This window comes from Arvicanthis niloticus, chromosome 4, assembly GCF_011762505.2.
Source record: "Arvicanthis niloticus isolate mArvNil1 chromosome 4, mArvNil1.pat.X, whole genome shotgun sequence".
NCBI classification, from domain to species: Eukaryota; Metazoa; Chordata; class Mammalia; order Rodentia; family Muridae; genus Arvicanthis; species Arvicanthis niloticus.
The window spans coordinates 67,210,365-67,234,984 of NC_047661.1; the positions used below are offsets into that span (position 1 = coordinate 67,210,365).

Consider the following 24,620-nt stretch of genomic DNA (forward strand, 5'->3'; position numbering starts at 1 on the left):
AGAACCTGCCTGGTTCCCCTCATCTCTGCTCATGCTTATGTGAGGAAGGGAGAGGGGAGGAGAGATTTCCCAAGGCCACCTCATTTCTCACCTTAGCCCGAGGGTAGAAAAGTCAGCACTCTACTTCCCTGAAAAGTAGTGAACCAGGTAGCGACTCTATAGATACTTGCTGATCTGTTTTTTTCCCCTGCCTCTCCTTGTCACAACCCCTGCTCAGAGCTTTTTGTGACAGAAGCATCCCACCTGCGCACACTCCGTGTCCTGGACCTCATCTTCTACCAGCGCATGAAAAAGGAGAACCTAATGCCTCGGGAAGAGCTGGCGAGGCTCTTCCCTAATCTGCCTGAACTCATAGAGATTCACAGTAAGGAACCTGCATCTCTCTAGACTCCTTATGCCACCTTTGACTCTGTTTTAGTTTGAATCCACCCTATCCTGCTCCTAGATCCCCCTGAGTAAATAGGGCCTCGACTGCTGATGAAAAAACCATGATCTAAAAGCAAGTTTCAGAGGAAAGGATTTGTTTGTCTTACTCTTCCATATAACTGTTGATCATCAAAGGACCTCACACAGGGCAGGAACCTGAAGGCAGGAGTTGATACAGAGGCTGTGGAGGGGTGCTGCTTACTGACTTACTCCCCATGGCTTGCTCAGCCTTCTTTTTGAAAGAACCCAGAACCACCGGTCCAGGGATGGAACACCCACAGTGAGCTGGGCCCTTCCCCATCAGTCACTAATTAGGAAGATGTCCTATAGCCAGATCTATGAAGGCATTTTCTCAATTAAGATTCCCTCTTTCAGATGACTCTAGTGTGTATATCAGGTTGACATAAGACTGGCCAGCATACCCTACTACTCCTGTTGGGAGAAGCTGATGGATAGCTTGAAACTAATGCTCCAGAACCCCCAAAATAAAGGTTTCCAGACTTTTTCATGGACTACTGTCAGAAATGCCTTTCCTCCTGGTAACAACACATCTAGCAGTATAGCTGAACCCTAGTGTTCTTGTTTCCACAGATTCCTGGTGTGAAGCCATGAAGAAGCTCCGAGAGGAGGGCCCCATTATCAGAGACATCAGTGACCTCATGCTGGCTCGGGTATGGCAGTGAGGAGGCTGGGGGAAGCAAGATCTCTTTACCTACCCAAGACTAAGGAATTTCACAGGGGAGGAGTAGTTAAAGGGAGGGAGTGCTGCTCCCTAGCAGGAGTGTGATGCCTGGACCATATCCATTCTGCCTCTTCAGTTTGATGGTCCTGCCCGAGAAGAACTCCAGCAAGTAGCTGCACAGTTCTGTTCCTATCAGTCAGTAGCCCTAGAGCTAATCAGGACTAAGCAACGCAAGGAGAGTCGGTTCCAGCTCTTCATGCAGGTATCCTGGACAGTGTCTTGATCCTCCCTCATCTCTGTCATGCTCACCAAAGATCTTCTAACCTCCTCTTCTGACCCCTAACCTCATCCCTTCTCTACTCAGGAGGGCTGTGCCTCCTGTGCCTCCACCTACCCACATCCCCCAACACCGATACTGTAAATCGTTACCTCTAGGGCAGAGATGCCTTTGGTTGACAGTTACTCTGAATTGCAGACAAAAGGCTTGTCTTGCCTACCAGAACTAGTGTGAACTTTTCTAGAATTGGAATGATACTGCCCTTCTGTTTTGACCATCTCTTCCTAGCACATCAACCCCCTCCCTAAATGTTGAAGGAAAAAAACTGCCACCATTTCCAAGGGACCCATCTAGGGTTAGGACTTACATAGCATTTTCACAGCTCTCTTAACCTTGAACCCTGAAGGCAGCTCCCAACCACCAGTTGGCACCTCTTCCTTTGTCTGCCTCTTGCTCTTCAGGAGGCTGAGAGCCACCCTCAGTGCCGGCGTCTGCAGCTTCGAGACCTAATCATCTCTGAAATGCAACGGCTCACCAAGTACCCACTGCTGCTAGAGAACATCATCAAGCACACAGAGGGTAGGCAGAGGGGGCGGGGGGGGGGGAAGGGGCGGGCAGGGGAGGGCACGGGAGGAGCCGGGGAGGAGCCAGGGGGGAACCGGGGCCTTGTGGCAACAACGTTCCTTGCTGTGTCACAGTCTTGTGATCTTCAGTGTCTTCTTCCTCATCCTGGTACAGTGAGACTCAGAATGATTGTAAATGTGGTTTAGAAATACAAAATGAAACAAGGCCACTGTTGGTTTGTGGGGCCTTTATACAAATCAGAAAGTGTGGACCCACAGGCTGGCCCATCTGGGCAAATATGAGTTCCTGCCAGGACTTTGCTGAGTTTTAGCACCCATTCATACCTCTTCTGGATGCCTCTGTAATATACAAATGCCATAACCAGGAGACTAGCAAGATGAATAGAGGGGAAAGAGAGAACCAGGTTGTCCTCTGACCTCCACATGCACACCATGACATGCATCCCCCCACACACAATAATAGTAAATAAGCAGATTTGCCAAACCATATATCACACTAGAGAGCGTGCACCTTGCGTTACAGAAGCACCAACCACTACGCATCCCTCCATTTGGTAGGTGGGACATCTGAGCACGAGAAGCTCTGCCGTGCCCGGGACCAGTGCCGAGAGATTCTCAAGTTTGTGAATGAAGCAGTGAAGCAGACAGAGAACCGTCACCGATTGGAGGGGTACCAGAAACGCCTGGATGCCACTGCCCTCGAGCGAGCCAGCAACCCCTTGGCAGCAGAGTTCAAGGTAGGAGGTGGAGGCTACAACACTGGAACCCCTCACATGCATCTTTCTTGGGCGCCTTAGGAGCAGAACTCAAGTCAGGGCCCAGTGAGTCTTAGACGTAAGAGGTATGAACTGCCTGTCATCATGCCCTGGGAGACATACCCTACTAATGTCACTCATCCTAGATGGATAAGGACAGCCTCACTAAGTAAACACTAGCTGATGGAACTCTGCCTTGGAAAAAAAACAGAACCGGGGAGGGCTGGAGGTAAAGGTAGAGATTGTAGAGACGGAATGGAGCTGAAGAGAAGGTCGGAAAGGCAGCATGTCTCCTTGGGAGCTTAGATGATGCAGTGGGCCAAGTGAGAAACCCAAGTCAAAGCCATTGGTATATCCCCCAGAGCATCACAGGACACACAGGGCTTCATAGCACCCTTTACTTCTCTCCATCCCCTGCAAGAGCTCAAAGGTAACAGTTGTTTCCTACCCACTCATTCCCAGCACCTTAGCATAATGTCCATGCACAGTGGTTTCTTAAACACTTGTTGAGTGAATGGAGTGGTGGTGTCTCCTTAACAGAGCCTGGATCTTACAACGAGGAAGATGATCCACGAGGGGCCCCTGACCTGGAGGATCAGCAAAGATAAGACCCTGGGTATGTGCCAGGGACTGAAAATGGGAGGGAGCCTATGGTAAGTGTGCTGCTCTAATAGGGTAGTGGGAAGCTGAGGAGGCATACACAACACAACTAGCATGTCAGCAAAGGGCTTCTTGAACATAGTGTAGGCAGGGAGGATATAGAGACAGAGTTGGAGTTATTGTATTCCTCCTAGACCTGAGTGGGCATGGGCATCAAGCTTCTGGGCCCCTCATGCTTATGAAGGGTGAGCTAGCTCAGGGATTGTCTTGATTTCCAGACCTGCAGGTGCTGTTACTCGAGGACCTGCTTGTGCTGCTGCAGAGGCAAGAGGAGAGGCTGCTGCTGAAGTGCCACAGCAAGACAGCGGTGGGCTCCTCAGACAGCAAGCAGACCTTCAGCCCTGTGCTGAAGCTCAATGCTGTGCTCATCCGCTCCGTAGCCACAGGTACTCATGAGGAGATGAGCCAGCAGGCCTGGGACTCTATGGCATATTCACTATTCACTCTCCACCGAGCACTGGGGGATGTAGGCGTTTGCAAGACTTATGTCCTCCTGTGTTTTCTCTTGTGTTCCTATCTTGACTCAGTCTAAGCAGGAAGATTTGGTCCAAAATGGGCAGGCTAAGGGGTGGATAATGGACCAAGATGAAGATGCACAAGCTGAAACAGGGGGTTGAAGGACACTGACAGATAGGATGGGTGCACTGGCGGGGCTGAGGATATCAAAGCAAGATTCAGAGGAATTGGAGTAGACATACGGAACAGGACAGGTCTTGATGCCAGACCGTGTTCCTGGAACAGAGCAGAGTTTCAGAAGCAAGCACACCTACAGCCCAGAGCCAAGTCCAGGGATTTGAGATGACAGCGCAAAGTCTGTCATGATGAGAAAGGGTAGGATTCAACATGCTCTGGGATCGCTCTCCTATGACGCCTGACCTCCCCAAGCAGCTCAAAAGGGATGGAGTAGACATGAAAAGATTTGCTAAGCCCTAAGCACTGTGTGTAAATCAGCACTCAGTTAGTAAAGCAAGAGAGAAGTAAGAATGACCCTGACAAATGTCACTAGGAGACCCAAAATTGCCCACGTCTCTTATTGGTGAACCCGATTGATTCTGATGACCCAGCTCTATCTCAGTGTTTTCTTCAGGTTAAGGACCATGTCTGCCATGCCCAATGTAGACTTTCTGACTTTTTTTTCTTTACCCAGATAAACGAGCCTTCTTCATCATCTGCACTTCTGAACTGGGCCCTCCCCAGATCTATGAGCTGGTTGCATTGACATCATCAGACAAAAATATGTGAGAATTGATTATGGGGTCCCATGTAACTTCAGTCTCCTGGGAACCAGAGTAGTGTGTAGAAAGATTTGAGCAGTAAGGCTAGGGCTGGGCCCAGAGCAGCTCCTGGATGGAAGGCTAGGAAGAGGTGTAGGAGGTGGTGCAAGAGCAGCAGAGGCCACCACCCCAGGACATAAGCAGACCCTGGGATGAGCATACCAAGTCCATGTATGATTCAGGCCCTGTCTCTTCCCAGGCTGTCTACCCCATGTTCTCAACATTGGCTGCCAGAGGTGGCACATCACAGTGGGCAGAGACAGGTTAAGTCAGATAAGTTCTTCCCCTTGGGGTTTTCATCTATAAGGTGTTATTTGGGGAGGGAGCTATATACAGGTATATAACTTAAGTCTATGTTAGCATATATCACACTAATATATTAGTATATTGAGTATAGCTTAGTACTAGTCTTAACAAAGTATTAGAATCTAGTAGTCAGAAAGAATAAGTCGTAGAAATCCAGGGGAACAGCCAGTGAGAAATGTTGATGGAGGTGGAGACCTGCCTGCATAGGTTCCTTGAGACAGGATGTAGAAAGGGTTTTGAAGGGTTTTGGCAGTGGGGTCCATCCACAGAGGACACGGGGTATGCCTGGCCTTGTTCTCACCACTAGTCCTGTGTTTGTGCTGAACAACAGATGGATGGAGCTCTTAGAAGAGGCAGTGCAGAATGCCACCAACCACCCTGGAGCTGCCCCACTACCCATCCATCCCTCACCACCTGGATCCCAGGAGCCGGCCTACCAGGGCTCCACCTCCAGCAGGTATGGTGCTGAGCCCTCCAGTTCCCGGCACTGTTCGCCCATCTAACCCACCTGTTTCCTGATGCTCCTCAGTCTTTCATCCCTAGGGGAGACAGCCTCCTCTGGGAAATGCCATTGGGTGGACTCTGGCAAATAGAGGAGCATGCCTCTGCTGTCTACCTTCTGTCCTCCCTGCTCTCCCCCACCACCTCTCACTTGGATACAATGGAGACTGCCCAAAAGAAGCTTGAGGTATAGAGTACAGCTAGAAAAGCAAGCCACCATTCACTCTGTGCTGCCAGCCTGCACATCCCAGTCAGGTGATGAGGCCCCACCATTCACTCTGTGCTGCCAGCCTGCACATCCCAGTCAGGTGATGAGGCCCAGCACCTTCCCCCTTGCACTTTGCTCCTTCATTGCCTGTGAAAGATATGAGGGGGCCAGGCTGGGATTCGTGACACCTTGACTAGGCTGGCAAAGCTAGAATTGCCACCAAGTGGTCTGCTCTAACCTCCCATGGTTTCTTCCCTCAGGGTAGAAGTAAGTGACTCAGAAGTATATCACACTGGAAGAGAGCCCAAGGAACTATCTGAGGGTAAGGCCTCTCCATCCTTTGGGAACCCAGCATAGTCCATTGCTTGTAGACAGATAGGGTCACATTGAGGTATCAGGTCATGAGTGTCTCTCGGGGCCAGAGGTATTAGGTCTGTGATAAAATGAGTGGGAGAGAACCAGAAGAGGGAGTCTAGGAGAAGAGACTGATTGACAGCCCGAGCAACTCCACTGCCTTCGTAGTAACAGGGTTAGCAGACAAGGCCCTGCCTGCTTCAGCCAGAGATTGCTGTCAGAGAGCAAAAAGTATTGGGTGAGCCGGGCGGTGGTGGCGCACGCCTTTAATCCCAGCACTTGGGAGGAAGAGGCAGGCGGATTTCTGAGTTCAAGGCCAGCCTGGTCTACAGAGTGAGTTCTAGGACAGCCAGAACTACACAGAGAAACTCTGTCTCGAAGAACCAAAAAAAAAAAAAAAAAAAAAAAAAAAAAAAAAAAAAAAAAAAGTATTGGGTGCTCCAGGAGTGCAGGGTTAAGATGCAGTTACAGGGATGGGATGTAGAAGCACAGTTTGCAGTAACTTCCCTTGGAGGTTTGTCTGGGGATTTTTCATTTTGTTTCATTATTTCTGTTTTGTTTTGGTAAATTAGGATCTAGAGTTTGGAGAAAAATGTAGAGTTCCCTGCATACGTCACTCTTCCCTTTCCTTCCATGTAGACCATTTTCCTCTGAGTCCCACAGGTCCTTCAGTGGTTGCCCTCCTGTTATTTCAATTAATAGTATATACCCAGCTTCTAATGCTCATACCCTGATCTATTTTTGTCTTTTTTCCCATAATACTCCCCACCTTCTAACAAGTGCCTGACTTCCTACTTTACTTTTATTCCTTGTGTCCCCTCACTAAAACCTTAGGTTCCACTCCCAGGCACAAGTCTTTGTCTACTGGCATGGGTCAGGGGTCTGCTGGGTGAATTCCCATAGAACTTGTTAACCAGTGCTCCCAAGCCCTGGGTCTACAGGGACATGGCTTGCCTCTTACATCTCCTCTGCCATGCCCTAACACACTCATCCAAAACAGGCCCCAGGCCCGAGCAGAGAGTTGAAGACAAGCAGCTGGTAGCAGAAGAGGAGCCTGAGCAGGAGGAGGACGCAGAGGAGCTGGGGACCCTGCCTCCCCCTCCCCCCTCCCTAGATGGAGAAAACAGAGGCATCAGGACAAGGGACCCTGTCCTTTTGGCCCTCACAGGCCCTCTGCTCATGGAGGGACTTGCTGATGCTGCCCTGGAAGATGGTGAGTGCTTCAAAGACACTGTCATTGGCCCTGGTGTCCCAGTAGCATAGACAATATGAATCTCACCTTCTACCTGCTCAAAGATTCTTACTCATTATGCTTGAGGAGAGCTGAATGCAGAGATGCCAGCTAGTCAGCCAGATCCCACAGCCCCACCCTTAGACTGCAGCAGATGTTGGTGCAGGAGCAGTGATGCCCCTTATCGCCCTGAGCTTCCCTTTAGTAGCCTCTGTGCAGCCCTTCCCTAAGGAGGCCTCTGTCTTTCCTACAGTGGAGAACTTGCGTCACCTGATCCTGTGGAGCCTGCTGCCTGGTCACACTGTGAAGACACAGGCTGCTGGTGAGCCTGAGGATGACCTCACACCCACCCCTTCTGTCGTCAGCATCACCTCTCACCCCTGGGACCCAGGATCCCCAGGGCAAGCTCCCACTATAAGTGACAGCACCCAACTTCCAAGACCAGAGGGAAGCCAGCCAGAGGGCGAGGATGTTGCTCTCTGTTCTCTGGCACACCTGCCACCAAGGACCAGAAATTCTGGCATCTGGGACTCTCCTGAGCTGGATAGGAATCCAGCTGAAGAGCCTTCAAGCACAGAACCAGCAGGAAGTTACAAAGTTGTAAGAAAAGGTAAAATATGTTTGTGTGTCCATTGTGTTCAGACTTTTGCTGGGGTAGAGGTGAGTGTTGCAGGCAGACACTTGATGCATCTTTCTCCTGAATACTGTGTGAGCAAACTGGCATTGGGACCTGGGACAAGAGTATTGATATGAAGTCAGACAAGCAAGGTTCAAAGTCCTTGCTTGCTACTTAATGTTTGCGTGTCTTAAATTTCAAAGTATATCCCATTTTCCTTCTATAACAGAAGACATTTTCTACCTCAAACAAGTATAGATCAACTTCCCAGTGCAAGTGTTTTTGCTATTCTTCACTGATTATCTAAAGAAAAGAAAAAGTGTCACTCTTCCCAAAAGACTCAGACTTAGAAAGATGAGTGCAAATCCTACAGTCTATTACTCCAGAAAGTAGCTGAGCACAGAGGGGCTTAAGGCAAAGCTGGGGAGACCTTTGGAAATAGGGATGGTCTGGGAGCAAGTGCACATAGAGAGGATACCCCAAATCGGAGATACTGTGGGCAGCTCTGTGACTACTCCAGTCGGGTTTGAATAGACCAGTAGGGCCGAGGGTAGGGTGGGGCAGGCGGACCCTGCAGCGTGAGCTACGGAAGAAGGAAGGCTTGCCTGAGGAGTGTGGCCAGAATAGTGAAGCCCGGCCTGGGCCACTGGAGGCTGAGAAGACTGGCAAGGATTCCCTATTAGTGCCTTGTGATGCTGCCCCATTCTGATGGCCAAAGGCTGCCTCTCCTGGGCTTCTGGGAACTGACCTGCTTCTGATCTTCCAAGGTGACTTGGTGAAAAGTTCTCTGCAGCTCCTGGGACAGAGCCGTGTGTGATCTTGTACTCACTTTGTGCTTTCCTTCCTTTACTCTTGCTCTCCCCCGCCATGTCCACTTGTTTCTCCCTCCCCTTCTTGCTTTCTCTCCCTCTTTTTCCCTTGCCTTGTCTCTCAGTCTCTCTACTCCCTGGTGGTGGTGTCGGTGCAGCCAAGGTGGCGGGCAGCAATGTTGTCCCTGCACTACCAGAGAGTGGCCAGTCAGAATCTGAGCTGTCTGAAGTGGAAGGCGGAGCACAGGCTACGGGTAATCAACTTCTCCTTGCAGCCAAAGCCAGGCCAGGCCAGGCCAGGCGGGAGCACGGGTCCAAAGGGAGAGTATTGGGTCCTTGCTGTCAGAGTCCTGTGTGTTCCCTGAGCTGTCTGAGCTGGGTGGGAAGTAGTACCAATTAGCCCAGAGACAAGGACCTGTACCTTCAGCTTTAAGAATCCACTCACTGGGACGTGTAGAAGCCCATTTCAGAGCAGCCTGTGCTCAGGTGAGGAAGAAGGCAAGAAAGTCTGGCGAGCGCCCTCACTGCAGTGTACTTAACCAACATCCTGAGCAACCACTGAGCAGCCCTATGGTGGGAAAAGGTTTGCATGGCTTTGCAGGTTCCTTTATGTTTCTCCATGGTGGGGCCTCCAGTGACCCGTTACATATTTCTGCCAGCTATCTCTGCCCTCCCCTGATCAGGTGATGCTTCTAGAGCTGGTGACATGTAGGGCAGTGTTGACATGCATCAGTAGGGTGTGAAGTGAGGTACTTGAAATGTTGCTGCCTGCTGCTTTCCAGAGGGGCCAAAAACCCTGCCCTCCTTCCTTCCCTCTCCTCACTGAGCATCTTCCCCTGGCCAGTGGCCAGACTGAGAACAGTTGCGATCTAAAGAGAAAAGGACCTCTGGGAGTCTGGTAGGCAGCGTGGCCCTGTATGCACTGGGTTGTCTGTAGACGTCTCCTTGGCCTTTTCTGTCACAGGGTACACTGGGGGCATAGGAGAATTACTCAGGCATCTCTGCTTGTCTTCTGATTTCTTTCTCTTGCCATTGGGACAGGGAACTGTTTCTATGTCAGCATGCCAGCAGGACCTCTGGACTCCAGCACTGAGCCTACTGGGACACCCCCAAGTCCCTTGCAGTGTCACCGCCTCCCTACATGGCCAGCAGAGCCTCAGCACCACAGGGGAGTCGTTGGGGGTCAGTGTTCCAGTCACTCCCCCTCCAGCCTGGTCCTCAGGGATGTGGGTGTGGTCTTCCACACCATCGAGCAGCTCACTATCAAACTTCACAGACTCAAGGTGAGGAACATGGCCTTAGGCCAAGAAGCCTTCCATCCACTACCCAGGACAGTTCCTGAGAGGGAGAGACTAGGGCCTCACACATGCTAGACAAACATTTCACCGTTAAGTTGTGTCCCCAATTCAGGAAGTGTATATCTTCAACTGGAGTTCTAGGCTACCCTGCCTACCCTACCACATCCTCTGAGCCTTAGCACTGGGACTCAGGCGCCTCCTACAACTCTTCTAGGACATGGAGCTGGCCCACAGAGAGCTGCTCAAGTCCCTTGGAGGAGAGTCATCTGGTGGAACCACACCTGTGGGAAGTTATCACACAGAGACAGCCAGATGGACAGACTACTCTCTCTCTCCTCCAGCCAAGGAAGCCCTGGCCTCTGACTTCCAAAACAGTCAGGAGCCGGGGTCCTGCCCTGAAGAAGGTAAGTGAAGCCAATCCTTGCATGTGCCACCTGAAAGAAAGCCATGGCCCGTGAGTAAGTGTAAACAAGTAGTGAGGCGTGCTCCCATGACTGTGCTCCCATGATGTTTCCCACGAGACAGAACGAGCACATCCCTCAGCTTCACAGAGAAATGTTTGCCAGCCAGAGTGGTGTAACTTTCTCAGCACTCAGGAAACAGAGACAGCTGAATTTCTGTGAGTTTGAGGTCACCCTAGACTATATATAGTTTCAGGCCAACAAGGGGAGTGAGGGGGCACCATCGGTTAGAGAACTACCTCTGTTATCTGTTCTTGCCTTCCACCCTGAGGCAGGGTCTATGCTCATCGCTGGATAAGCCAGGCTGGCTGGCCCACCAGGCTCTTGATGTTCTCGTGTCTCCCATTTCTAGGTGTTCTGCCTATCCACTGAACTCTCTCTAGCCCCCAGAAAGTGATCTTTTTAGACAAGCTGAACAGAGGCTCCCCCCAAATAGGGACTAGTAGTACAGGACCCCTTGCCTGCACATAAATCTATATAGTACATACATGCAGTGCCTAAGGACGCCAGAAGAGGACTGAAAGTGGAGTTACAGGCGGTTGTACGCTGCCATGTGGGTGACGGGAATTGAACCTGGGTCCTCTGGAAGAGTAGAAAGTATTCTTAACCACTGGGCCATCTCTCCAGCCCCCAGAACCCTCTTTTTATGTTGGTTTGAGGAAGTAATGCACCAGGAGAGCCTTCTTACGTCTGCTGCAGGTTCTTAGTGGCTCAGACCTGGATTATCAGGACACGGCCACTGCAATGGCCCAATTCAGAAAGTTAAAACACCTAACCTGTCTTGGTTTTGGCGGCTGAAAAGAAATGCTGTCCCACAAGAAACAAGGCTTGGACTGACAAGATGGCTCACCAAGCCTGACCATCTGTGTTCGAGTCCCAGGATTCACTTATGGAAGGAGACAACTGACTCCAGCAAGTTGTCTGGCTTCCGCACACATTCTATTACATAGAAGTGAAAAAAAATTCATAAAGTTCCTAGAGCTTTATTAAAGCTTTGTCACAGACAGCTGGTGCTGAAGAGTCAGCCAGGGACATGAAAGAGAACATCTCAAATGTAGCCAGCTTCTCACCCTCACCATCTTCCCACAGGCTCCGACACCCCCCTGGAAGACAGTGCCACAGACACAATTGCGTCACCAGGACCATAGCCATCCAGACAACCAGAGTCTGGCCAGAGGCAGAGCACAACCCTAGGAGACCCAGGCTTCCCCTTGAAAGATACCGCGGCCTGGGAACCCCTCATCGTTGCCTGGTCTGTTCCCACCAGACAGTCCAGTTTAGTGTCTCGTCGTCCTGTTAGTCCAAGTCTCCATGGCTTTCGCCTCCTAAGCATGCTGACCACAACAGAAAGGCCTCTACCCCACATAGCCAGTGTGGGGTGTGCTATGTGCACAGTGCCCTCAGGTGTGCACGTCAAAGGAGGGGGCTTATGTGTAAATGCACTTTTTTTCCTCCCCTTCTTCCTAGGCCCCGAGACAGCTCGGTGCCTGACTCTCCTCTTTGCCCCTTTAGTTTCCTATAAATATGTCTATTGTATGTGTATCTTTGCCACTGTAAATAACTTAGACTTTTTTTCTGTCCCTGGCATGTTCAACCAGTCACAGAGAGCCAGGTAGCAGCCCGGCTCAGGGTCATGATTGTGTATGCTCCACTGGCAGGGGGGTCTCCCAGACTGCAGGGCAGGCCCACCTCTGAAGCCAAGGCCTTCTCACTGTCAGGAGATGCCCCTGCAGGGAGCTTCTTACACAGCCCTCCCCACTTGCCCCATAGAAACAAATACAGCAGGTACAGATCTCAACAGACCCCCAAGAGAGATGTGGAGTGGATTGCTGGAGTTCCTGAGTTAAGTCGGGGCCTTTCCTTCCCCAGGGGCCACAGCACCATTGGCTCATCACCCTGTCCTCACGCCACTCCCCAGGATGAACATACACACTGTGCTAGGTGTATATATACATATATATAAATATATATAATATATAAAATATAGATATGGAAATGACTGTTTTACTGTTAAAATAATGTATACTCTTATTTTCTTCCTTTCATGGTTAAGATTTTTTTAAAGAAAAGTTAAATATTCTTCTATTGTGGTTGTATGATTCTTAGACTGGTAGAGGGTGTGAGGCTGCCTGTTGTGACTGGTCAAGAATGGATGGAGGGTGCCAGAGAGCCCCTGCCACACCATTGTACGCCAGGCGTTCCCACCTGTCCCAAAGTGAAGGTGTGTAAACTTTCTCAGCAAAGGTTGGGCAACTGGCTCTGGCCCAGAAAAGGACATTGTGGTTTTCCACACAAAGGAACGGGGCTGCTGTGACCTACTCTCAAATGTAAACCATGAAGAGGAGTCTCACACTCTACCCTCCTTCTTTCTTCCCACCATCAGGAGTAGCCATGGCAGTTGAGCAAGTGTGGGGCTGAAGCCAGCTTTAGAGGGCCTGGTCTGTAACTGGAGAGGCCATGGTGCAGCTTGACACCGTGACTTAGACTTAGAGCAATCGGAGAGATCCCTGGAACCACTTGCCAGCCAGTACTGAGGCAGCCAGCCAGTGTAGAAGATGGAGCTCTGGTGGGTAGAGGTGACAGAGGGACTGGAGATGAGATGTCTCCTTTACCTTAGTTGGAAATTCCCTGTAGATTGGCGTGTGCTCTCCAGAATTTTTAGCAGAATCAGCTCCACTCTGGATGTCCATGATTTCTAGTTGCTGACATGCCATGTCTAATGTTTGGCCTTTGCTATGCAAATTGGAGACAATACCCTCTCCAGAGTGCCTTCATCTTTTAAAGCAGAGCCCTGGCCTCTTGAAAATCAGACAAACACATGGAGATAAGCATCAGAGACTGCTAGGGGATGGGCCCTAGTTCCAAGCCTGCTCCCGCCATCGGTTATGCTACCTGACCCCCATCATCCTAAGGCTGTGTGCACACTGACAGGGATGGCCTGGGGGATGCTGCTGGGACTCCCAGAGCAATGGCCCTAGCCAGAAGCTCAGCTCATCCCCCCAGTGGAGTCACGGTGCGATTCAGCCAACATTTGGCCATGTCTAGCCAGGGAATATGAACAGACTCAAGAACCCAAATGTTCCAAACAGTTCTGGAGTGATTTTCAAAGAACAGCACAGCAAGACACTATGTTACTGGTCCAAGATACCTCCCATGGAGATAGAGGCTGGCTGTAGGAGGGAGGCCTAGGTAGCTGCAGCCTCCTCCTCCCTGGCCTTGGCCTTCACAGGGTCCCTTGGCAACATCAGTTCTTGGATCATGATGTGTGTTTGACACTGTGGGTCAAAGCGGTTTTTCTGAAAGAAAAAAAAAAAGAAAGTTAACAGGATGAAGATTTGTCTCCAGGAGAAAACAATGCCCTGGACAGAGTTTTAGGGCTGTTGAACAGCGGAAAGCAGGCACCGCATTGCTAACTGCAGAAAATATGGGTTACTGCCTTGAAACAAAGAATCAGGGCAAGGAGACCTTCCAGAAGTAGGCTACAGACTTACTGCCAAGGACAGCCACAGCAGTCCCAGGGGGGCCTTGGATGAAGTCCTGGACTTGGAGACCTGAACCTGGTACTGCACAGCAGTGAGGAAGCCTTCCAGCCCCACCTCTGTGATTTGGTTTCCTAAGGGGAAGCACAGACAGTGGCCTCTGACATCACTGGCAGCCTGGCTCCCCTCCACTTCCAAACTCAACAGGCAGAACTGACTTTAGCCCTCTACCCACTACCCTTTCTCCTTCACTTCCCTTTACCCTGCTGATGCCTCTCCCCCACCTACTAGCTTACCCATGTCACTACTGCCCTGGATCACCTCCCTGACCAAGCACTTCCTCTCCAGCCCCAGCACCATGGGTCTGACAAGATGATGCTCAACTATTGGGAGAATCGAGTCCATCCCATGGAGCTGGAGTGGTACCCCTTAGCAGGATGGAGCCCAGGTGGTCCCATGGTAAGGATAGGCAAGGCTAGCAGACATACGGAGGAGGTTGAGGTGCAAAAGGACCTTGTTCCCAGGCAAGAAAACCTTCCCATCTCGGTGTTCCACAGGCTCCAGGAGCGGGTTAACCATCTCTGTAGCTTCAACAACCAGCTGCTAAAGCAGAATACTAATTGCAGCAGAGGAGAGGGGAGCTGGTCAACAGGCCATTCATTCATTCATTCAACATACAGGCTTTGAGTGCTGGTTATAATTCAGGCTCTGTCCTAGGTGCTGGAGAAACAAAGATAAATAAGCCCATACCCTCAAAAAGTTCCTTGGTGTGGGGGAACCAGAGAATTAAAACAGGAATGTGATGTGGAGGGGCCCTGAGAGCAGAGGACTATGGGAGTGTAGACCTTAAAAGGCAGCCTGGGAGTGAAAGGTGAAGGTGTGCACTCAGAGAGAGGGTGGGTTCCCCAAGCAAGAAATGTGGCAGGTACAAAGGCTCTGGAGCCTTGAGTCCACATGGGACTGAGGTTTTAATGAGGATCTGTAACTCTTCCTTAAAGGGAGCCATCTGAAAACTGATGCTCCTGATGAGAAGGGGCAGTCTGCTCAAGACAAAGGCAGACTGTGACATGGGAATTAAAAAGCCATCCTCCTTCCATCTAACTTGCTCTTCAGCCAGAACTTGTGTTGGGTGCCAGGAAAGACTTCTAAAGGACAGGACTTTCAATTCCAGGATCGTGTGAGAGGGCTGTAGGAGAGAGGACCGGGAGCCAGGAAGTAGGTGGCCCAGGAAGACGTGCTAAGGAAAGACACTGAAAGAGTCCAGCAGCAGAAAAGGGTCTGAAGGAGGAGTCCTATGTGGAGCAGTGTGTGACTGACAGTGCCTTAGGGAGTGCCTTAAGGGGCAAAAACAACCCATCCCTGTGCAGATGCCAGGTGGTGGAGGGCTGGTGGTGAACTGAGGGCCTTAGAGAACACAGCCTCAGTTGGGCAGCAGGTCCTGAGTAGGGCTTCCCCTAGACAAGGAGGTAAAGGGACCTGCCACATGGGAAGGGAAGCGGGGAGTTCTGAGTGTCCCCTCCACAGTGCAAGTTAGCTAGCATGCCCTGCCTCAGCAGTGAGGGCTGGGAGGCACACTCCTGAGGGCCACTTACTTCTGACTCCAGGAGGATGCTGCGCTTCTCTTTGGCCGCCATCTTCGTCCCTTTTCCCTTGCTCATCTTCTGCTCGGGGATGGTTACCTCTGGGACCAGAAGAGGAGCCAGAATGCACAGAGCAGACCCCCTGACACCACCCAAACTCCCCAGAGAAAGGGGCTTGGTAAGGCAGATTCCCCAAACTCTGAGATTTGGGGGAAACAGGGACATCTACAATGATCTCCCATCCAGCGGGGAGGTTTCTTTTCTGAGGACAGCCATGGATGTCTAGTCCTATAAGATAAGGTAGTGAGCCACAGTGTGTGTATCACTCATTGTAAACAAGGCCCAGGGAGAGTCTTGAAAGAACAGATCCTAGCAGACAGAGCCAGGACAAAACCAAGCTCCTGCACCCTACCCAAAGCTCTTCCATCCTCCATGTGGGGAAGATTCCTGTAGAGGGGTGCTCACACTTACTCCCCTTGCCTGCCTTTGTGGCATCTTCTTTCTTAGGGGTTCCTTGTGTGGGTGACTGCCCAGGTCCCAACTTCTCTTCCCTCTTTACAACTTCCTATGATGGATATGAAAAGATATGATAATGGATATCCTGCCTTCCAGAAGGAAAATAGATGAAGGCTTGGCCTGAGAGACACCTTCAAAGGCCAAATCCATCTGCCCTTCTTCCTACTACCCTGTATATACACCTTGGAAACTCCTCCCCTGCCCACAGAGACCCAAGGCTCCCTTTCACCAGCATACCTACCCCTGACTTCTCCTTTTTCTTGCCTAGGCCCTTAGGAGCTTTCAGTGACTGCATCTTTTCTTGCTTGTCCACCAAAGCAATGTTGCTGATCCCCAACGTCTGAGGCTTCTCACGGTCTGCTTTGGAGTCCCCATAACGGGAGGAGGAAGGCTACACTCACAAATGGGAGGGTGTGGAGGAAGAAACTAGAGCCTTGCCCTTGTCCTTTCCCGTCCCCCTTGCCTATCCATCAGTTCAGGACAGAGTTGCTGTTGGCAAGAAAGAGTCCAGAAATGGTAGAGAATGAGCTGGAAGCTAGACTCTCATAGGATAGGGAAATAACCCACTTTGAATTTGAATTTAAATGTATTTATTTATTCTCTTATTATTGCAGTACTGGGAATCAGACCCAGGGCCTTGTGTGTGTTAGGTGAGTGTTCTACCATTCTGTATCTCCAGACCTTGGTTTATTTGAGCCAGGGTCTCACTCTGTAGCTCAGGCTGTCCTTGAACACATGTTTCATCTGCCTCCTAGCTGCCTAGCCAGCAGATTTTGTTGAGCTAAGTGCTAGGCAGTATGTCAAATGCGCTATACTAACTCATTCAATCATCTCAATTCTGTGAAGAAAGTAACAGCTACCCTGCTTAGTTGAGGAAAGTGCAGCTCCCAGGTTTAGCCATGAGTTCAAGATCAGAAAGAAGCTGGTAATATGGCCTGGAGGATTTCGACCCAGGTGGTCTCAACAGCATCTTCTCTCTTAACTATACTCCAATTGTCAGAGTGGCTGTATAGTTAGAGTCCGAAGCTGGGTTTAGCAGACCCTAGGTCTGGAGAATCCAGAGGGACAAGGGGATTCGGGGAATTTACGAGTCCTGGGCAGACAAACGCAGCTGTCCTGGAACCAGGCAGATTCTCACCGATCGAGACCGCTCCTGTGTTCCTTTCACCAGCAGCAGGCGCCGCCGCTCCACCACCTCCCTGTGGGTCAGCTCAAAGGGGTGCAGGACCTGAGGCAAGGCCAGCTTCCTGCGTCAGACACCTGCGTCACATCCCCTGCCCCGCCCAACGTGCCAACCCACCTCAGCCAGCTTCAGTGCTCCCTTGTCTTGAATGCGGTTGTGCGCTAGGGACAGCCAGAGGAGAGAGCGGTTCAGCCTCAGGCCCTGGAGAACAGAGTGACTTGTCAGCCAAGGACAAGCTGGTGCCCCCAGGCAGGAAGCGTCCCATCACACGCACATCCGCGATGTAGCCCGCGCCCTCATCCCCGATGTGGTTGAATGCCAGGTTCAGTGAAACAAGGGTCCGGTTGCTGTTGTGCAGTGTGGACAGTGCCTGGCCCAGGAGTTGCGCCCCGTGATTGTTGATGTTGTTGTTTCTCAGAGACAAGTGAACGATCCTGGAGCAAAGGGAGAACCGGTATTCCTGGGGCTCTAATAGAGGGGGGCAAGCATTAGAGGTGCAGGGGCAAGCATTAGAGGTGCCTGGGATGAAGAAAGGTAAGGGCTAAAAGTAACCTGGAAGAGGAGATAGGCCAAGACGGGGAAGTGAGGTTAAGGAGACTCACGTGCTGTCCAGTCCCATTAGCTTGTTAAAGGACTGCTCTGGTATTGGGTTCCCCTCCAGAGATACCTTCCTGAGAGAGAGAGGGATCTGAGACCTTGGAAACACCACAGAGGCCACACAAGTCGGAGGGAAATAGAGGGAAGGGTGGATATTTGGGGAACCTCTGGAAAACTGAGCCTAAGGATATCCCCCAATATAAGAACTAAATCTATGACAACTCCCCAGGCTAAAATTCCAGAAGCATGGCCTGTGGTCTCTAGGATGGCCTTGACTGAGCCCTACTTCTAGGTACCCAGGCCATGCTGGGTAATCCTGTCTAATGTGGTAGCTAGAAATAGTGACATTTGGTTGGGTTTTTTTTTTTTTTGGGGGGGGGGGGAGGGTTTCTCTGGGTAGCCCTAGCTGTCCTAGACTAGGCTGGCCTCAAGCTCAGAGATCTGCCTGCCTCAGCCTCCCAGTCCTAGGATTAAAGTCATGCATGTGTGTGTACTAGTGACACTCTCAATGAACAGAATATGGCAAAAATGATAAGATGTCATTTCAGAGTGACAAGGACTGGTTTCCATCCTAGGTGCTCTCAGACCCTCAGCCAGGTGACGGAAGGCCCATGGGCACCACATAAGCCAGCTGAGAAGCAGAGTCCCTGCCTCAGCTCCCCGTGAGAGGACCACAGTCCCAAGCAGAACTTTCCTGCAGCCTCAAGCCTGAGTCAGGGGTGCCCAGCCACTCTGTTTAAGAACATCTCAGGGGACCTCTCAAGGGGACGACATTTGGTTGGTTGATCTGTCTGGTTTTGAGACAGGATCTTACTCTAGCCTCAAAGCCTCCTGCCTCAGCCTCTTGTGCACTACAGGTTTAGGCTCACGTGTGTGTTATCACACTCCACACTCCTGATTGTTTAAGCTACTATATTCTTTGGTTACTTTGTTTCACTGCAGGGTCCTCGGCCCTCTACAAGGCAGTAACTTCTCTCACAGTCCTAAGAAAATGGAACCAATGGGCAGAAAGTTCTCTGCTCAAATATTTCCCATGGTATATAACTATTGCTCAGCCTTTGGGCCGCCGTGTCTCATATCAACAATTCATTTTAAGTCATCTTTTTTTTTTTTCATTTTAAGTCATCTTCTGCTGATGTGGCTTATTCTTACATAGTGAATTCACTCAGTTCTTCTTCTGCCAGCTCCTTTGCTTCCACTTCCCCGCCCCCAAAGATACTGCCGCTGTCCTCAGGGAACATGCACCCGACACACAGAAAGCCCACATGTATAGCACTGAGAGGTACTACTTGGGAAGCAAGAATTGATTCTAGGGGTCTGTGGGAACCTGAAAAGGGGCAGACAAAGTTAGCTTTGTCCCTTGTACAGCAAACTAACTGGCTACTTTTTGTTTAGTTGGTTGGTTTGTTGTTCGGGGTTTTTTTCTCTCGTGTGTGTGTGTGTGTGTGTGTGTGTGTGTGTGTGTGTGTGTGTAGTACAAGACAGGGTTTCTCTATGTAGCCTTAGCCATTGCCTGTCCTGGAACTCATTCTGTAGACCAGGCTGGGCTCAGATTCAGGGATCCTCCTGCTCTGCCTCTCAAGTGCTGGGATTAAAGGCGTGCGCCACCACTACCCAGCTGTAGTGCTATAGTCAGCTACCTTAAACCTGTCTCTGCGCCCACCCAACCCTGTGATTCCTACAGAGAAGAGTGGATGAGACCTCAAAGAGCCGTGTGGATTAAAACAGTGGCTTCTCAGGTGGGAATCCCGCCACCCAGCAGACATGGGCTGAGCCCCCCATTCTCACAGAGATGCCAGCCTAGGTCTAACTCTGCAGGTAACTGCTTCCCCTCACACACCCCAGCCAGGCCGCTTAGGCACTTGGGCCTGACCACAACTGACCTGAGTGTAGAGGAACAAAGAGGCAAGAGGGCGATGAAAGTGGTCAGGGTCTTATCCGTCAGCCCCACCTTCCACAAGCTGATATTAGAAACAGAAACAGCTGGACGCCATGTCCCACAGGAAGCCTCTTCCCACAGTCCCCCAGACACACCCTCCACCCTCCCCAGCAGAGCCCACTGCTGTCTCTTTTCAAGCCAGCCAGAGGCTGACCTCCCACAATGCCTCTCACTTGATGGCCTGCAGCTGGCTGAGGGAGGGCAGACATTTGGAGAAAATACCCAGAATCCGATCTTCAACTTTCCAACCTGACAAGAGAAAGGCCAACGGCATCTCAGGCCTGGAAGGAGCCTGGTATGAACGGCTGTGAGCCAGTAGGGGGCGGTAACGCTCCAGGGCCGTGAGCGGCGAGGACGGGTCATCACCTCGGATGTAGATCTCTTTCACTGCCTTGCTGTCCTCCTGCTCCAGCTCCACTTGAATGGTGGGCCGAAAAAACACATACTTGCTCTCCAGGCTGTTCTGGCTGCAGGATGCCGACAGTCTCTGGTCATCTAGAAGACAGACAGAAACGTGAAAGCACCTGGGGCTCCAGCGAGCCCCTCCCAGTAAGTTGAGTGGGCTGTGGCTCACCTTGGGCTGGTTTTTCTGTCAAGGAGGCGGAAGGGACAGAGCTCTGTTGGGCCCGTGGCCGGGTGACAACTTTAGGAAAGTCCGTGTAGCCTGACCGTGTGCAGAGCTCAGCGAAGTCTGTCTCCAGGACCCCAGTGCACTGGTACTCCTCTGCAGGGCAGCAGTAAAGTGGGCCCCCGCCCGCCTTCAGCGCCGCGGTGACCTCCACCCTCACAGCCTCCCCAACTGGAAGCTGCTTTGCTAAGATCAAAGCTGAAAAACGCTGAAGGGAAGCAAGAACTCACAGAAAAGAACCTACACTTACCTAGCCGTGTTGCTGACCTGTTTGACACTTCTTTTATATATATAGTTCTTGCTAGTCAGTGTCCCGACGTTTGCAAAGGTTTTAGAGATTCTCATTGCCTTGCTGAGTTCTGTTAAATTAGTCATACCCACCATCTACCATGCTGAGACTCTGCCAGAAGATTGCAAACCTGGTATCTGACACCCCCAAAGGACTCTTTTCAGTTCTTACAGTAGTAGCTCAGGAAGCGGCTCCTGCCAAAGCTCTACAACAGTACCCAGGTATCAGTTGTGTCTGGTCTTCCCTACAATAAATCTGTGCAATAAGGGAGCCTGGCCCCAGGTCACCAAGAGGCTGCATGACACAGGAAGCCTGAGAACTCTTTGGGGAAGAGGCAAGAGGCACTTGGCTCCTATGGCCAGCTGTCAGTGGAAACTCAGACACATGGGAAGTGGTCAACCAGTTAGCTCATCTACTCATTTAACACTCAGAAGGAGACTCATGGAGGGTGGGTGGCCCCTGCTGGCTCTTCTGGACTGTATGCACCCTCCACCCTTCTTAGCATCACTCACCTCTCAAGAGTAGAGCCTTTCAAACTTTAACATCCATGGAACCACCTGAAGAATCTGTTAAACCCCCTCCTGGGCCCGTGCCAAGGCTCTCATGGGTTTTCCCTACAAGACTGTCTCAAAGGAATTTATTCCTGTTCTCAGACCAACGCTAAATGCCCCCAACCCACACACAGATTGAGAAACTAGCCACCAGATGGAGTTTCCTCTAAGTCTACACACCTGTCAGCCACATCTGCCCTGTTAGGACATACAATGGAAACCGTAAAAGTCTGTGATCTACACGTTGCTTGCCCTGTACAGTAGTCACTTGAATTCTCGTCCCTGCATCTGCCAAAGCTGCTCAGGCCATCCTTGCTAGGGCCTTCTGCTTGGCGTCTCTTGAGGCAGAGTCCTGACCCATCTTAGAGCGACTCAGGTTTGAACATTCCAGCACCCTAGCAGGTCCCAAAGTGTTTACCCTGCCACTCTTCATTCCTGCAGAGCCTCGCTCCTGAAGGCCCGCCCCTGCATGCTCCTCCTCAGCTTTCTTTCCACCAGTGCCATCTCCCCCCAGCTGGCATCCCAGGCTAGAAACCTAGGTCTCAGTCATTCGGAGTCCCTCTCCATTCCCGTCATCCTTCACCAACTTCTACCTCTCAGGAGCCTAACACACCCTTTCACATCTTTCACTGTCCTGTGCCAACTCCACAGTCACTGGGCTGGGCTACTCAGAGTCACGATCACCTTTCTGCTGCCCTTCTGTCTCCTGTCTCCTCCATGCACAGCCAGAGTTTCTTTTTCTCTTTTACTCCATTGGTCACAGTCTTGCTGTGTCTACACCCCATGATTTACAAGGAACATAGTGCCTCCTGCCTCAGCATCTCAAGTGCTGGGATCACAAGTATGTGCCCTTTCTGTGCCCAGTGAACACTGTCCTGTCTTGTCTTTTCTATGATAATGCTTTTTCTCCAGTTCCTCATACCCTGCCTGTCCCTGGGCACTAGCACTGACAGGGAAATGGCACCTTGCAAAAGGTAGGCAGGCCATCAGCATCTTTTCCCAGGGTGTTTTATTTCCATTCCAGCAAAAACAGGGTCCTGACCCTCTTTAATAACAAAAGCATCGAATTTGTATCAAGATGCCTTCTGACATATTCCCTTTTGTGCTTAATTGGTTCAAATTGGGTTCTGTCACTTGCAATATGAAAAGCCATGGTCCTGCCAGGCAGTGGTGGCACATACCTTTGATCCCAGCACTTGGGAGGCAGAGGCAGGCAGATTTCTGAGTTCTAGGCCAGCCTGTTCTACAGAGTGAGTTCTAGGACAGCCAAGGCTACACAGAGAAAGAAACTCTGTCTCAAAAAAAGACAAAAAAAAAAAAAAAAAAAAAAAAAGCAGCCATGGTCCTGTATCCAAACTTGAATGGTTTGAATGGTTTTCTTTAAACATGCCCAAGCAGAACTGTGGCCATGGCCACAAGGTCACATACTCAAAAGTAACAGTTGTCTAAATGAATATTCATAGAGCTGTGTTTATAAACCTTCCCACAGCACCAGGGATCTTCTCATCACTACCCCAGTCTTTTCTGGCCTATCTTATCACATCTTACAGTGCATGTCAGCATCCCCAGGCAATGTGTACTTTTAAGACCAACCCCTGAGGAGAAGGGATGTGGTGATCTACATTTGATCTTGGAGGAGATAGGTAGGCCTCTGAGTTCTGGATCAGCCTAGTCTATAGAGCAAGATGCAGACCAGTTTTAATTTCAAAAAGAAAAAGCCAAGTCCAATTAACCCAACCCTGCCCTGCCAGCATACCGGGATTTTTTGGCTCTTCCTCACCCACCGGGGGCAGGGCACTTGCTGTCTTATCTTTAGCAGCCCGATCCCCCTTCTTGGTTACTGCACCCGATGACTTCTGGGCCCCAGGACGTGGTGTCCTTGGTGAGGTCCCTGTAGCGCTTGGCTCACTTGACATAGTGGTGGGTTTGGACCCCTCGAGTTAGAGGCAAGATGAAACGGGACTCTGTGGGCCTCACCCTGAGGCGCTCCACTCAGCCAAGAGACTCTGTGACTGCCTTCTCCAGGGCAACCGAGCCTGATTGGGTGGGGCTGTGGCCAGAGCAACTGGCAAAGAGTGCACGTGGAGGCCCCTGACCCAGCCCCTCTCCCCCCCCACCAGTGGGCGTGGCTAGGCAGGTTGGGGGATCTGTGTAAACAGAGAAGTTTTCAAGCAGGCTAGAAGCCGGGTAGGGTATAGATGCATGTTTTCTACGGCAGTGTGGGTAGGCCCCTAACGGTCTGTTCTCACAGAGGGGAGTTGGGGGAGAGGACAACCACACACACTGAGCCAGAAGGTGGTAGGAGAGAGTGCCTTGTGAAGGGCCCAAGTGGTAAGGGCTCAGGCTATGCTGAATTCTCCATCAGCTCTATTCCGCTTCCTGGAGGACTAGAGGTTTGTCTGTTGACTTAATCTAGGAGGTCCTATCTTTACCATTTCGCCATCTTGGGCCCCTTTGAGTTGCTTGGCTTCCTCTAGCCTGGCACCTCATTCAGCAGCACCACATTCAGGACCCCAGCATTTCTGCTCCCTGCTGAGATGCCACTTCTGAGGAGACCTCCAAACTAGGCTCTAAGGGACACAAGGGACACTGTATTGCTGGTACTTTCATTCAGCCACTCAGCTTTTAGAGGAACATTTATTGAGTGACTACTGTGTGCCAAGGGAAACCAATAGTGAGTGAGCATAAACACAGGAGTCTTGCATCCAGAGAGCTGGAAGTCAACCTCCCCACTAGGGGGAGGCAGAGGCTAACCTAGTAACTGATATGGAACCCATATCAGAGTGCAGTTTGAGCTGTCCTTGAGGCCTGCACCTTTAAACTCAGTACTCAAGAGGCAGAGGCAGGCTGACCTCAGTTCCAGGTCAGCCAAGACTACATAGTGAGACACTGTCTCAAAAACAAGACAAATGAAACAAACCCATTCTCTGCCTGACACCACTTCGGCCTTCAAGAAGAAGAGAGAAGCTATGAAGGAGACGCTGGGTGAGTGCTCTCTGGAATATGTGAAGGACAGCAGGACTCAACAGGTCACTAAGGAAGGCTGGACAGAGATCTGTCAATTACTGGGATGGGAAGAAGGGTGCCAGACAGCCTTCATTCTGGGAAAGAGTGAAGCCAGACAGGAGAGGTAAGCTGCAGAGCCATGGAGGCGTGGAAAGTTTGACTGTACATCGTCCACAGTGTACCAGAAAGACAAACACCAGAGGTGGGGAGCAAACCTCTGAGCAAAGACATGGAGGATTACCGAGTGGAGGATGAACAGGTAGTTAGGGCCTGTGTTAGAGCTTTAACTAGCTAAGTTAAAGGAAGCCGACTGCTAGTTGATCTGGGAAGTACAGAAGGCAGAACCTGTACCTGGCATCCTCTAAAACCAACTAGAGACACACACAGCCTGCCTGGGCACACACACAGAA

The 24,620-nt window shown here is 50.9% G+C and overlaps 2 protein-coding genes across 18 annotated transcripts in view; one reads left to right on the forward strand and one right to left on the reverse strand.

Moving 5' to 3' along the window:
* The window catches only part of Arhgef11 (Rho guanine nucleotide exchange factor 11), a 123,954-nt gene extending 111,526 nt beyond the window's left edge, over positions 1-12,428 (forward strand). For 9 of the 10 annotated variants that reach the window (XM_034501045.2, XM_076932628.1, XM_076932630.1 and 6 more), the window contains 16 exons: positions 218-364; positions 1,018-1,097; positions 1,245-1,370; positions 1,847-1,964; positions 2,528-2,706; positions 3,265-3,340; positions 3,603-3,770; positions 4,532-4,622; positions 5,296-5,421; positions 5,934-5,995; positions 7,028-7,240; positions 7,512-7,868; positions 8,809-8,937; positions 9,725-9,966; positions 10,196-10,385; positions 11,532-12,428. In XM_034501045.2, the coding sequence (XP_034356936.1) occupies positions 218-364; positions 1,018-1,097; positions 1,245-1,370; positions 1,847-1,964; positions 2,528-2,706; positions 3,265-3,340; positions 3,603-3,770; positions 4,532-4,622; positions 5,296-5,421; positions 5,934-5,995; positions 7,028-7,240; positions 7,512-7,868; positions 8,809-8,937; positions 9,725-9,966; positions 10,196-10,385; positions 11,532-11,590 (2,363 nt within the window). In that variant the 3' untranslated portion in view covers positions 11,591-12,428. The remainder of the gene's footprint in view (positions 1-217; positions 365-1,017; positions 1,098-1,244; positions 1,371-1,846; positions 1,965-2,527; positions 2,707-3,264; positions 3,341-3,602; positions 3,771-4,531; positions 4,623-5,295; positions 5,422-5,933; positions 5,996-7,027; positions 7,241-7,511; positions 7,869-8,808; positions 8,938-9,724; positions 9,967-10,195; positions 10,386-11,531) is intronic. The other variant, XM_076932633.1, reaches the window with a different exon arrangement.
* On the reverse strand, positions 11,410-23,689 carry Lrrc71 (leucine rich repeat containing 71). 8 transcript variants are annotated; one of them, XR_013109901.1, is made up of 17 exons: positions 22,961-23,689; positions 20,311-20,460; positions 20,103-20,231; positions 19,910-19,985; positions 19,681-19,758; positions 17,803-17,871; positions 17,475-17,634; positions 17,318-17,401; positions 17,156-17,245; positions 16,259-16,408; positions 15,973-16,066; positions 15,514-15,602; positions 14,600-14,641; positions 14,435-14,524; positions 13,934-14,055; positions 13,591-13,738; positions 11,410-13,240 (listed from the first exon to the last, which is right to left on the reverse strand). XR_013109901.1 is itself a non-coding variant. In XM_076932643.1 (17 exons), the coding sequence occupies exons 1-16, from the start codon at positions 23,118-23,120 to the stop codon at positions 13,628-13,630; spliced, it is 1,719 nt and encodes a 572-aa protein (XP_076788758.1). In that variant the 5' UTR covers positions 23,121-23,689; the 3' UTR covers positions 11,410-13,240; positions 13,591-13,627. The 8 variants fall into 8 exon arrangements, 7 of the variants coding, with proteins under 7 accessions (XP_076788758.1, XP_076788759.1, XP_076788760.1 ...); XM_076932643.1 differs by having other exon boundaries at positions 14,410-14,524; XM_076932644.1 differs by having other exon boundaries at positions 11,410-13,738; positions 14,410-14,521.
* Between the last annotated feature and the right edge of the window lie 931 nt (positions 23,690-24,620).